We start from the raw sequence: 14321 nt of genomic DNA, 5'->3' as shown, positions 1-14321 counted from the left end.
CATTTTTTCCCCCAGCTGTCACAAAGTTTTTCACTTGGTGCTGGTGAGGAGAGTGGTCCAAACTAAATTTGAGGCTAACTCTAAATATTATCCTTTGAATTCTTCCTCTTCAAATAATCCATTTCTCGCTTGATACTTTAGAGATTTTATTTTTGTCCCCGTTTTTTGTTGTTCCTAGCAGTGACTACATCTTTTAATTGATTAGTAGCTCTGGTTTTATTTCAAAGAAAGAGTTTCCGGAACTCCAGTGTTCTCCTGAGTTGGTGGAGATCCCAGTGGGTCGGGCGGAACAGTCTCCAGGCTGTTGCGTTTGATTGCCACGGGTTGGGAGGTCTTCGAACCAGAACAAGGATTTATGGTGTGACAGAGTCACCTTGGTTTTCTTCCTTCCCTCTGGATGATAGAGAAATAGAAACCCACTTTCTAAACAAGTTTGTTTTTCCTGGATCCAAACTTCTACTGCAGCATATCCCTGTGGGTAAATGATTCCAATTTTAAAAAAAATATATCACAAAAATGCCCATAGTTTAGCACTTCTTATTTTATTTATTTTTTTTTAATCTTTGATTTATTTGTTATTTGTGAGAGAGAGAGAATGAGTGGGGGTGAGACAGAGAGAGAAGCAGACTCCCTGTGGAGCAGGGAGCCCGCTGTGGGACTCGATCCCATGACCCTGGGATCATAACCTGAGCCAAAGGCAGACACTTAACCAACTGAGCCACCCAGGCGCCCGGTTCAGCACTTTTTAAAAGTACATTATTCTGGGGGCACCTGGGTTCTCCAGTTAGTTAAGCATCTGACTCTTGATTTCAGCTCAGGTCATGATATCAGGGTCGAGAGACAGAGCCCCACATGGAGCTCTGTGCTCAACATGGAGCCTCCTTGGGATTCTCCCTCTCCCTTTGCCCTTCCCCGGCCATGCTCAAGTGAGCACAAGCACTGTCTCTCAAAAGAAAGAAAGAAAAAAAGAAAGATGGAAAGAAAGAAAGAGAGAGAGAAAGAAAGAAAGGAAGGAAGGAAGGAAGGAAGAAAGAAAGAGAAAAAGAAAGGAAAAGTAATAAATAAAGGCACATTATTCTAGAATACCAGAATGTTAAAAACTGGGGTTGCAATCAGTTAAAAGACTCTAGATTTGGAAGTTCTTCTGAAGGTCAGTAACACTTCTCTGTGTCGCCAGGGCACAGCTCACCTTGATGCTTTGCTGAGCGCAAGGAAACAGAGCTGGGGAGGCCAAGGCTCGGGAAGGAGGGAGGTCATTGCTGTCTCCCCCTCACCCATGTCTGCCTGAAACCTCGGAATGTGACTTTATTTGGAAATTGGTCCTTTGCCTGTGCAGTCAGTTAGGATGAGGTCCTGAGTAGTAGAGGTGCTAAGTCCAGTGTCGGTACCCTTACACGGAGAGGGCGTTCGGGCTCCTCAGACACACGAGGCGGAAGGTCCTTGAGGATGGAGGCAGAGGCTGAATTGATGCAGCCACAGACCAAGGAGCGGCACGGATTTCTGAGTGACCCCAGCCGCTGGTCCAGAGCCCTGGAACAGAGGCTCTCCTAGAGCCTTCAGAGGGAGCCCAGCCCTGCCTACACCCTGATTTCAGCTTCTTGCCCTCAGAGCTCGGAGAGAACACGTTTCTGTTGTGTTAGGCCACCCAGTCGGTGGCAGTTCGTCACGGCAGCCCTAGGGCCGATACAGCCATGGAGTCTGAAGGGAAGCTGCCAGAGCATCTGGCCCTTCTCAGCAGGACCTGCTTTCGCTGACCTTGGCCATCCAAGCCACACTCTTAGGATCCGAAACCTGGAAGACTTGGCTCCTCTTCTCCCTTCCTGCAGCAGTGGGTGGCCCATCTCCCTGTGCCCCCTCTTTGCCCAGCTCTTGAACACAGGCCGCAAGCTACTCCAGCCACTGTGCCTCCGTCCCCAGGCCTGCAGCCCGTGACTTCCACGTGCTGTCTACGATCCCATGGAAAGAACAGAGAGCTGCAGGCGTCCAAGAGACCCAGGAAAGAACCAGCATTTCCTAGCTGTGAGCCCTGCCTTGGAAAGTCACCTTGTCTCCCGGAGCATCCTTGGATGGTGACAATAACACCCGTGGGATACAGCCGGGCATGGCACAGAGCAGGTCTCTCTACGTGTGAGAACCTCCCTCCCCCCCAGGGTCAGACGAGTTGGGAATCCCAGCATTCTGGAGAGCCAGGGTTCTCCCAACGGGCTTGGAACAGGACTGGACCAGGTGGAGACGGGCCAGAACACACCCTCAGGGGCAGCTTCTGCCTCTGGGAGCGAGAGGCCTGGCGAGGGAGGTGGGAGACACCGGTCCTCATCACAGATACACAGGCCCCGGGATGAGAAGGGGTGATGCGGTGCGGGAGGCTCCCGTCTGGTTGCCTGTGTCTGGCACACAGTGGTACCCCACAAATTCGTGTCAAAGGACAAAGGCTGCTGCAGGAAAGAACAGCCCAGCAGATGGGCCAGAGGGCCGGCAGGCCAGCCCACCCCTCAAGGGCCTGCTCCAAAGAATGCGCAGTGCAGAAATTTCTTTTCTTTAAGCTGAGAGAAGCTGATCTTCTTTGTTCTGTGAAGGGTCCCTTAAGTGGCCCTCTTAGATATGCAAATGCATGACAAGTGTCCTGGGATCAGTTTGTAACAGGACGTATTGTGGCTGTGGGTTTTATTTTTTTTTATTTTTTGAGAGGCTTGGCAAAGATGGTGCTTTTCTCTGGCCTGCCGCAGATTGGGGAGGGGGGGGTTGCCCCTGACAATTTGGGGAGGAGAACTCTGTGGACTGATCTGCGCTAAGAGCCCAGGTGTTCTGGAAGGAATGGGATGGCTGTATCCACAAAGAGTTTTCACACTCTTTTGACAATAAGAAATGAACATTGCAGGCCCGGCACACGTGGAAGCAAAGGTTTCACAAAAGAGTTTTATTCCCATATGCAGTGTCCAGTGACATTTTTAGTTTTATGTGATGCTATCTCGTTTTTTTAAATTACTGGTCAGGACCCACTGAGTTGATTTCATGACCCCCTAATAGGTTGAGCCATACTCTGAAAAATGCTTCTTGGTTTTGGAGTTCAGGAGAGGTGTTGGCTGGACCTTCCTGGGTGCAGGAAGGGCTCTGAGGCAGGGGAAGGAGAGGCCTTGAGGGTAGTGAGCCCACCCAGGACTGAGGAACTAGGGTGGTGAGGAACAGTGGTCCTGGGGGCTTAGCAGATACTAGAACCCCTCTGACCCAGCTCTCTGAGACCTATGCGTCCCCTGGAAATTGTGTAGTGTGTGTGTGTGTGTGTGTGTGTGTGTGTGTGTGTGTGTGTGTGTGATCCCACAGAGGAGGTCTGTAGAAGCTGGTGGATGTCTTCTTAAGCAGGAAGGCATGTGCCAGAGGTCCTGTGTGTCTCTGGAGAGACTCGACAGCCCTCTCCCTCCCCCATGGGGGCATTTCTGTGATGTCCAGCAGCCCAGCCCCACAAAGCTGTAATCTTGTGGCCCCCACCACAGCCAGCTTGGGAGGTGACCGCCCCACGCTCCTCATCCCGGGCCAGTCCAGCACCCTGTGAGAGTGACCAGGTGAGGGAATCCACAGTCATACCCAGAGGCTCTGCATTACCTGTCAGGGAGTCCTCCTGACTGAGCAAGATGCCCAGGCCTGTATGGAACAGCCTGGAGGAGTTGCTGAAAGTGGCCCAACAGTGGCCCCCCAGATATGCAAAACCCGGAGGGATAGGGACTCTACCCACCCCAGCATCTATGCTTTGGACGCATGGCCAATGCCAGCTTCTATTCAGCAGGCCGATGGTCACCAGGATAGGACAGAAGTGGCCTGGACATTGGTCCACCAGAACGGAGAAATGGGAAGCCAAGCTGTCCTGCATTTTCTCCTTCCACAACTAGGTGGCGGCAGCAAACACAAGTACTCTATCCCCTTCCTAAGGACTACGCCTCCCCATCTCCCTCCTCAGGGATAGAATTCTCCTAGTACAGCCCCTCCACCTGCCCAGCACTCCATCCGCCAAGAAAGGGAAGGCCCTTGGGCATTGAATATGTGTCAAGCTCTTTTCTTAGCGTCCCAGTTAATCCTCATAGCCCTTCAGGACCTGCAGTCCCACCCATTGCCCCCACTGAAGGACCGAGGGTCTTCCAAGATGTTGCAAGTTGGAATTCAGTTCAGACATCTTTGGCCTCTGTTTCAGTGTGGTGGCAAAATGCAAGCCTGAGGGGCACCTGGGTGGCTCAGTGGGTTAAGCCTCTGCCTTCGACTCAGGTCATGATCTCAGGGTCCTGGGATGGAGCCCCAGGCTCTCTGCTCAGCAGGGTGTCTGCTTCCCCCTCCCGCTCTTTGCCTGCCTCTCTGCCTACTTGTGATCTCTCTCTCTGTCAAATAAATAAATAAGTCTTTAAAAAAAAATGCAGACTTGGGCATCAAATCGCCTGACAGCCTCTCATAGCACCTCAGCCCCCCGAACCCCAGGGCTTCAGCCAAACCTGTTTCCTTTTCCTATGGCCATGCACACAGACTTCCCCAGCTTCCCCATCCAGTAAGACAGGTCACATGACCGAGCTCTGGACAATAGAATGTGGGCAGGAGTGCCGATATAGGCAGCTCTCAGCCCCTAAAATACTGGGGTCTCCCTGCCCCCATTCCGTCCTGTGATGAACAGATGGAGAGGAGCCAGAGGATGAGACCAAAGTCCTAGGAGGAGCCTGGGTCCCCAAGTGACCACATGGAGCAGAGACCCCTCCCCCCTCTTCCTATCACACTGCGCTACACAAGATGGTGACTGGAGCAAGGGAGAGGGTTTATAGGGTTAAGTCACTGACGTTTTACTGTTGTTTGTTACTGTAGCAAGCATTAATTACTTGATTAATGAGCTCGCTTTCTTATCTGCAACTTGGGGTTATGGGTCAGAGTCCCTGTGTCAATGATGCAAGTTGTATGTAAATCGCCAAACCTAGGGGCTGGCCCAGAGCAAACCCTCAAAGGTCCCCCCCCACTGAGGTCCCTCCCCCGCACTGTCAGCAGTCCAGCGATAATGATGACAGCAGCAACAAGGGCTCGTTAACCCCCAGCTGACAGTGTCATGCCTCTAGCTAGCTGGACCAGACAGCTGTTGGGCCAGCTCACGGTGGAGGGTCTCTTCTCCCGTGGCACGTGTGGATGCTAGGAGCTCTCAAGGGTACACAGGTCCTCTCTATGCAAAGGCTTCATCTCCTGGAAGTTTCCTTTAACTGCAAAGACACACCATCAGGGAGGACCTATAGACGGGATGCTGAGCTAAGGGGATATACACACCTAAAATGACAGGTGAGAGTCATGCTGCCTGTCTCTTCCCCTTACTAGCTGTGGGACCCCAGGTAAGTCACTTAGCTTCTCAGTGCCTCAGTTTCCCCACCAGTAAAATGCAGAGGTAACAGGATTCTTGTGGAGACTGAGTTAATATATGTAGAATGCTCAGAGCAGTGCTTGGCATTCAGCAGGTGCCCAATACGTGTTGCTCTTCCTACCGAAGCAAGTATCCCATTTGGTAACTCCTGGTCAGGCAGCTGAGACGATCTTCAGTACCGAATGCATGGAAAAGCCTGAGGCCACAGTCTCCCTGCAGGAGGTACAGCTGCAGCTGTCCAGGCCCCAGGCTGGGGGCAAAAGCCCTCACAGCCGGCTGGCCAGCCTCCTGCTCTTTCCCATGCTGCATTTCTCCTGGGGGCGGGAGAGGAAAGAAAGAAAGGCAGAAAGAGCAGGTGGGGGCAGGGATGGGGGTGAGACTCCAGGAAAAGACAATGGGCTTTGTAAAATCCCTCTCTGGGCAGTCTGGCCAAGTTCAATGGCTGCAGGCCACATGAACAGCAAGAAAAATGTGGCCCAGGAATTTCTCCCCAACGATTCCCCTTGTCTTTCTCTGTGGGAATTTGGAGCTGCAGACACATTCCTTCCATGAACAACGTCCACAGCAGCTGAAGACCCACTGGCCAGAGCTGGGGAGCCTGGCTGGCCAGGCACCTCTGGGGACCCATCCCCAGTGCCCCCCAACTCCCACCCTGAGGAGTGGGCATGGCGAATGTTCAAGGGAATGGGCTCTCGTTGGCAGACTTCAGCCCCTCTGACTTCTCCCCAGCACTGCACACACCTCTCAAGAGCCAACTGTCTGGACAGTTTGTGCAGCTGCTTTTCCCTAATCTGTCACCCAGAAGTGAAAATGAGCCATCTTGGACAGAATTTCCACCTCTTAGAGAAGGGAATTCACTTTTTTCTAAGCCAAGTACTTCCCAACTTATTAGGAAACAATTTCCCAATGCTCTAAAATTCTTTTTTTGTTTTAATTTAGAGATGTTGATTTTATTATTATTTTTTAAAAGATTTTATTTATTTATTTGACAGACAGAGATCACAAGTAGGCAGAGAGGCAGGCAGAGAGAGAGGAGGAAACAGGCTCCCCGCAGAGCAGAGAGCCTGATGCGGGGCTCATTCCCAGGATCCTGGGATCATGACCTGAGCTGAAGGCAGAGGCTTTAACCCACTGAGCCATCCAGGCTCCCCTGCTCTAAAATTCTCTTAAAACAGAGGGCTGCAAACTACATAAACCTATAGACCAAATATGGGTTACCACCTGCTTTTGCAAATAAAGTTTTATTGAAACACAGCCACACCCATGAATGGCTGATTGCATGCTGTAAGGGCAGAGTTGGGTAGCTGTAATGGAGACCATATGCCTTGCAAAGTTTAAATATGCTTATGATATACCCTTTAGAAAAAGTTTACCGACTCTTGGTTTAAAGTAGACTATATTACAGGCACTTATTTCCTTATACTCTTATGAGATGGCTTCTAATGAGGGCACTTAGAATAAAATAAAGGCAACACAGTAGTCATAATTAAAAAAAAAATTAAGGACCAAGGAAAATGCAAATAAAAGTAGAAAAGCAGGGCGCTTTGGCTGGCTCAGTCTGTAGAGTATGCAACTCTTGACTTTGAGGTCATGAGTTTGAACCCCATGTTGGGGATAGAGTTTGCTTTAAAAAAAAAAAAAAAAAAAGTAGAAAAGCAAAATCAGGACCCAAAAGTAGGGATGTGATGGCCTACCTTAGGGCCTTCATACTTGCTAAAGCCAAACTTTAAATTTTCCTTGAGCTTCCTGGCAGCCAAAGGGAAAAAGAGAAAGGTAGTTAAGTCTCATTAAGGGAAACAAAAAGCAGACCAGTCCTTATGGAATCCACAACCTTTTCTAGCACAAAGCAGTGTAGGCCTGCTTCACATAGACTCTATCTTCCCCAGAGTCACATCCTTCGTTAAAAAAAAAAAAAAAAAAAAAGAGGGCGCCTGGGTGGCTCAATGGGTTAAAGCCTCTGTCTTCAGCTCAAGTCATGATCCCAGGATCCTGGGATCGAGCCCCACATGGGGCTCTCTGCTCAGCAGGGAGCCTGCTTTCCCCCTCTCTCTCTGCCTGCCTCTCTGCCTACTTGTGATCTCTGTCTGTCAAATAAATAAATAAAATCTTTAAAAAAGAAAAAAGAAACCAGAACAATGAGTGTGTAAAATGAATAGCAGTGACAATGCTGCTGATGACAGATAACATGGAAGATGCGTGCTAGTGAACACACTTCATCAGACACTGAAATCCAAACCAGTAGGCTTCCGTGCACTGTGGCCAAAGTGCACAGAACGTATTTTGAGGTACCGGGAGAGCAACCTCCCTTTTCTTATGGTTTCTGCAGGTCTGTTTGTTTCAGAGCAAAAGCCAAAGCCAAGTGGAGGTGGTCCCGACTTGTCACTGACTTACTTTCGGGGCCTGGCACAAAGCAGGCCCTCAGAAAATGCTTGACGTGGGGTGGAGCTAGCCTCTTTGGGCCGTGGATTTCGCATGAAAAGTGAGGAAGTTGTACTAAACCATGAAGTCTTTTCAATTCTAGAACATCTGTGTGTCTTGGTGGTGTACATGTGGTGTGGGCACCCTGGATTTTGGCCAAAATCCTAACACAGATCAGAACTATGATGGGAGAAGAAGAGGGGGGAGCAGCCCAGTGAGAGAACCTTACCTCCCAGGGGCAGGAGGCAGGAGTCTGGTCATTAGGAAGGTGACCTATGATGGTCACACTGCCCAGATTGCAGGTGAGCTCTCCCACCGAGCAGCTCTGTGACGTCGGGAGCTCACGTAGCCCGAGCGACGTCCACAGCCTCTCCTGTAACAGGAGCATGCTGACATCTCCCCATCGCCGGGACGCTGTGGACAGGAAAGGAGGGGCTAGCACTAGTATGAACGAGAGTTTGTGACACACAGTCTACAAAGTGACTTTGTCTTCAAGAAGTCCCTTCTACCGGTGCCAAGGCTGCCAGGAAGGGGCCCTGATGCTGAAAATTAAACGGAGCAATGAGCCTCCTGCGGCTATCCTGCCAGGCATGGTCCAGGCCTGCACAGGGGTTGTCTTTTCTATCCCATGTCTCCCCTACAGATACGCCTTAGACCCATGTATTCGACACCAAGTATTGTCCCTTTTCCCTCCAGAATGTCTCCAGGAAAGTCACTAAGAGCTCAGGCCCCAGAGTAAGACAGGCCGTGTTCCATCCAGTCCGAGCTCAGACACTACTAGTTCTCTGCATCCTCGCCAGCATCTGTCATTTCCTGACTTGTTAATTTTAGCCATTCTGACTGGTGTGAGGTGATATCTCATCGTGGTTTTGATTTGTATTTCCCTGATGCCGAGTGACGTGGAGCACTTTTTCATGTGTCTATTGGCCATCTGGATGTCTTCTTTGCAGAAATGTCTGTTCATGTCCTCTGCCCATTTCTTGATTGGATTATTTGTTCTTTGGGTGTTGAGTTTGCTAAGTTCCTTATAGATTTTGGATACTTGCCCTTTATCTGATATGTCATTTGCAAATATCTTCTCCCATTCTGTCAGTTGTCTTTTGGTTTTATTAACTGTTTCCTTTGCTGTGCAAAGGAACTAATGACGATCCCTAACACATAGAACTGCTCTGAATTCGGATGGAGTGCCAAGCTCTTGGCCTGGCACACCGGCCCAGCTGACAATGCGGGCAATGAGTATTATGTAATACTCCCAGTTCCAGTGGTGTTACTGCATAGTTAGTGACTTACAACATCTTATTCGCTCACTGTTCTACAGGGTGTGCAGGGCTCAGCAGGCCCAGCTCGTCTTCCCTCTACCTATGTTGGCTGGAGGATCCCATCCAGGGCGGCCTCACTCACGGGGCTGGAAGAAGAAGTTGCTGGCCATGGCCTTGGTTCTCCCTGTGTCTCTCTGTGCTGCTAGGTTGGGCTTCCTGGACTGTGGCGGGCTCAGAGCAGTCCCCCTGGCTCACAAGGGGGAAGACAGCAGCAGGAGCTGTCAAGCCTTCTTAGGATTCACCCCTGGAAATGGCCCAGAGTCACTGCTGTCACTTGTTGGTTAATGCAGGTCATCGGGCAGCCCAGATTCGAGGGGACGGGCACACACAAGGTGGGAGGACTGGGAGGTGTGCCACCCTGCTGACACACATCCCACCTGGTCTCCCTCTCTTCCTCCTGCTACGTCCAGGCCCTGCCCCGCTCAGGGGGCTGTCTTTTGTTTCTTAGCTTCCCCCTGCTCCCGGTCGCCCCTTTCCGGTCCTTCCTTCAGTCTCTTGCCAGCTGATGAGTCAGAATCATAGGCTGCCTCATTTTCCCCTACCCTAGATGGCCTGCTGCTCCTCCCTACCCCGGAACCTATCTCCTCAGCACGAGCACAGCACCAACCAGCAGAGGACCATTCTTATGGCATTTTCTGAGGAGCTGGTCCTTCCTCAGGTCTCCATGCTCATTTCAAAAACCTCTGCTCTGTAGAGCCCTTCCTGCCCCCTCCAACACTGGGTCACTGTACACCACCCCCTCCCCAGAGCTCTCAGGGTATCCTCTTGGACTCCACAGAGCTCAGACCTTGGGCTTTCTCAGGTGTTCAGTTGGGTCCATTCATTGTTTGGTACATAGATGAATGAATGAATGAATGAATGAATTAATGAATGAGTGATCATCATAACCCCCAAAGCTATACCTGTGACTAAGATGCTATGACCCCATTCCTACCATGCCCCTGAGCTGCCTAAGGCTGGGCTGACACCTTGAGATGGTACCATGAGTGTGCCTCGGGTATGCCCCTGTACCCCTACAGAGAGGTAAAAGGGCCAGCTCCTGAGTCTCCAAGGCAAATTCCTGAATGGTCTAGGGCATTTTGGGAACCAGGATCTCAGGCTGCATAAAGCCAGGATCCTAGCAGCAGCAGCCTTCCTAGAAACAGTCCCATAGCCTCACTTTGAAATGGAATAAAACAGCAGAAGGCAGAGCCCTGAGTGGGGATAGTCCCATCCCCAGAGTCTTTGTCTGCCAAATCTGGTATCTGACCTTCCTCCCAGAGCCCGCTGTACTCACTGGAAATCCGCCCCGTATTCTGGCTCCGCTTCCCTGTAGTGTGCAGGATGTCGGCCTCTCCGCTCAGAAAGAGATCTCAGAGCCCCTCTTAACCCCCACTACTCTTCTGGAGTGGGGCAGCTTGAGCTCATCTGGAGCCTCGCTCCACTGGGTAATCCTGATGTTTTGGCTTAATTCAAGATGGTTTGGGGTCATGATCAATTCAGGGGGCAGAGCTATATTCAAGGAGTTTGGTTTTTCATGCAAATTCCATGCTCAGTATGTGCTTCTCCAGTTGCAGCCCTTGACTCTATGCCTTATAAGGGAATGTCATCTACCCATCCACCCATCTGTCCACCCACCTTCCCACACATCCATCTACCCACCCACCTACCCACCCATCCATCCATCTATCCGTCCATTCATCCACCCACCCACCCATTCATCTTTTCATCTGTCCATCTATCCATCCATCCACCTACCTCTCCACTGATCCATCCATCCATCCGACCGTCCATCTTGGCTCTACCACTTACCACTTCATTGGTCTTGGGCAAGCTTCTTCACCTCCCTGAACTTCTGGTTCTTCCTCCGTAAGTTGAATCTAATGTCATCTACCTCATAGAATTGTCCTTTGATAAACTGTGAAATAGCACTTGTGAATTGCCTGGCACCTGGTAGGAAGCACATAGTGAATGCTATTTTTTCTTCCCTTTTAAGGAATAGACACATAACTAGAATACTATAAAAAGATGATGAATAATCAGGAATTAAAGTGTGTGAAACCAAAGGCAATAATACTAGAAGCTCTTGCCTTGCTTTCTACCTCCTAAACTCCCCTGGGAGTTGATATTTAAAGCTACTTTGAAAAGTCGAGTATCCAAAATATATTTGAACGGTTCAATGGGGATGCTGACCCTTTATAATAGGCTCATTTGAAATGATCCTGCTTTGCTACTTCCTCTTAGAAAGATAAACAAGCAGCCCACAATGGCCGCTGTGATGTTTTCTTTTAAATCTTGCTTTCCAAATGTAGGACTTGGCCGTTAGACAATCACCCGGGGGCTTGCTCCCCACACATGCTCTCCCTGAATGCAGGGAGCTCTAGCTTGGAATTCCTGGGGCCTCATTAAGCCCGCTGTGACTAAGTGATCTTGCCTGGTGCTAAAACTGTTTAAAATGACTTGGCAGCAACCATAAGTCAGGTCTCCGTTTTTTCTCAGTTCCTCCCTCTCTGCAACCCCCGCCTACATGTCATGAAGTGAAAACATCTTTCTTCCCAGAGCCAGTGCAGGACAACCCTTCTCTCTCCCTGAAAAAGCCTCATCCTCCTCTTTCTGGAGATTAAGGAGAGGGAGGCAGAAATCTGCCTCTTTGTTAATCTCTCCTTTGAATAAGACTTAACTCCTGGGAAAACTCTTCTCAGCTCCAAGCCCTTCTTTCCTCCCCTTCCCCCCCACCCAACGTCCCCACCCCCATCCCAAGTAACTCTTCTGCTCTGCCTGGGCTGCTGCTCTTCTGGACCACCTCTGTTTTCCCAGAGGGGATGGGGGTAGGGTGGAAGGAAGAAAATCCCCAAATCCCGGGCAAGCCAAGGCCACCAGAGGCTCACCGCAGTGCCTTAGGATCAAGCTCCTTAGGGAACAAGACCCCGGGACCTGATGGGCTGAGAAAGAACCTGATATTTAATTACACACTATATAAATACGCCTTTCTTTTAAGAAATTAGGCCACTATCAACATGCTGAAGTCTCTTGACACCATCTTTGAATCTGTTCTTGTCACTCACCCTTCCAAAGCGGTATTTCTAGGCCCCGAGAGCAGTGCCGGGCACAGAGTACTATTTTGTAGGTGTGTGTTTGTGTAAGCGCTGTGAATTCATAGATCTCAAGCAGTTAGCTCCAGCTCCTTCGATACGGTAGTTTAGTTCATGAAAATGCCCATGTATTTGATAATCCCTTCACCAGTGAACATTTTGTTGATTTTCAATTTTTTTGCAATTACAAACAAGGCTGGGATGAATGGCCCTGTAACGGGTTTACTTGGGCACATGGGCAAGCATTTCTGTGGGGTGGGCGCTGAGAAATGGAACTGGCCAGCCCAGGGTGTTATCATTATTAAAATAAGCGGATCATGCATTACCTTCCAAAGTCATGGCACCGTAAGTACCCATTTCCCCAAATCCTCACCAACGCTTGACAATGACCGGTCACACAAGGCACTTAGTGACCCGCTGGCTGTGTTCTTTATATATGTAGAGTAAATAGCTATAGATCTCTGAGTAGATCTATTACAGCAACTCATTTAATCCTCAGAAAGTCACCGGAGCGGTTCTGTTATTCTCTCCATCTCATAGGCAGGAAAACAGCACTAATGTTTAAATGACTGGGTACCATCAAACCTTTAATTTGCGCTAAACAACATCTGAAACGCTGTCATTTCCTTGACTTTTCAGGTGAAGAAACAGTCTCAGAAGGGAAGTGACTTACGAAGTCACCTAGTCCATAGGTAGCGCAGCCGGGTTTGGGGGTAGCTTGGGCAAACACGCTTACCGCTACTGCAGTTGTAGAGTTCAGGAGAGCTGGCAGAATGAGATTACCCCCCACCCCCAGTGACCCAGGAGGTGACTGCTTAGAGGACGCCGGGGGAGCAAGGCGCCGCCCTCGCACAGCACACAGCAAGGCACCCGTCTCTCCCGCCCGCGCCTCCCAGAAGTCAGGCGGGTGTCGCCACCCCTCACCCCTCCGACCCCTGGATTGGCTCCTGGCGCGCGGAGGAAGGAGCCTGGGACCGCTGGGGCTCGCACCGCGCCCCCTGGCGGCCCCTCGCGAGCGTGCAGCCCGGCGCCCCGGGAGAGTAACGGGCCGCGGGGAGGGCGCCCGCGAGGGCAGGGAGCCGGCGCGGGGCCGCCCCGGCGCGCGGAGATAAAAGCGGGCAGGAGGCGCGTCCGGCGCAATCTGCGCGTTCTCCTATTGATTAGCAGGGTCTGCCCGGAGGCCGGGATGCCCGCGGCGCGGGGCCGGAACGGAGCGTGAGAGCCAGAGAGCCGCCGGCCCCGCGGCCCCGCGGCCCCGCGCGCAGCCCCGCGCCCGGCTGGGCACAGCCCACCGGCCGGACCTCGGCCGCCGGGACCGGGAGCGGGCGGGCGGCAGGCGGCGCGACGGGCAGCGGAGCAGAGCGGCGAGCGCGGGCGGCTGCCATGGGGCTGTGCTGCTGCAAGGACTGGAGGGGACACCTGCCGGCGCCCAAAGGTAACTCTGGGGCGCGCACGTGCGCCGCGGGCTGGGGACCTCAGCTCTGGGGAGCGGAACGCGCGCGCCGCCGGCTCCCTACAGCTCCTGCTGGGGGATGCCAGACCCGCCTCGGGGACTTGTCCGCCACTTCTTCAGGGACGCCCGCCATCTGCCTTAGCCCTGGAGGGGCTTCAGGTGTGGCTGCAACTCCCCGAGAGTCTCCGAACTTCGGAGCGTGCGTCCAGGTGCTCCTCTCGCCGTGCGGAGACTGGCTGGGGGCTGGGTTCGGGGCCACAGGGCGGGAGGAGAGCGGAGCGGAGCGGGAGCGCCCGCCCTCTAGGTCCGCCAAGTACACGGCTGGGGCTGAGGAGCCCCCGCCCCGCCCATAGGTCCTTTGCGGCTTAACCGCCGCGAGCGGAACATCCGTTCTCCTTGCCCGACTGTGTCACAAACTTGGACCCAGGGACCCTGACTCAGAGTCTTTCAAAAGTCGCGGCAGAACGTGTGAAGGGAGTTGCTTGTGGAATGTGGCAAACTTGGAGAGGTCTCCAAGCCGGAATGGGCTAAGGAGCCAGGGGCGGCAGCATGAGGTCCGGCCTCCTTCGGGCAGTGACCTTTCCGGCTTTTAACTCTTGACTGACTGAACCGATCCCTGTTGATTGTCAGAAACTTAGTGCTTCGCTTTACTGCAGGGCTTCCCAAACTCACCTGACCCTACAACT

At 51.9% G+C, this 14321-nt stretch overlaps 1 protein-coding gene across 5 annotated transcripts in view; it reads left to right on the top strand.

The window, feature by feature from the left end:
- ARHGAP22 (Rho GTPase activating protein 22) overlaps nucleotides 1-14321 on the top strand; it is a 162473-nt gene that overhangs the window by 87873 nt on the left and 60279 nt on the right. The window contains exon 1 of one of the 5 annotated variants that reach the window (XM_046027291.1): nucleotides 13515-13617. The exons of the other annotated variants lie outside the window; for them this stretch is intronic. Within the exon in view, the coding sequence (XP_045883247.1) occupies nucleotides 13566-13617 (52 nt within the window). The 5' untranslated portion in view covers nucleotides 13515-13565. Of the gene's footprint in view, nucleotides 1-13514; nucleotides 13618-14321 lie in introns of those variants that run through there. 5 annotated transcript variants of the gene reach the window in all.

The sequence above is a fragment of the Meles meles genome, chromosome 13 (genome assembly GCF_922984935.1).
Source record: "Meles meles chromosome 13, mMelMel3.1 paternal haplotype, whole genome shotgun sequence".
Lineage (NCBI taxonomy): Eukaryota > Metazoa > Chordata > Mammalia > Carnivora > Mustelidae > Meles > Meles meles.
The sequence above is the reverse complement of the archived record's forward strand: the minus strand, read 5'-3'. Positions and strand labels throughout refer to the sequence as shown.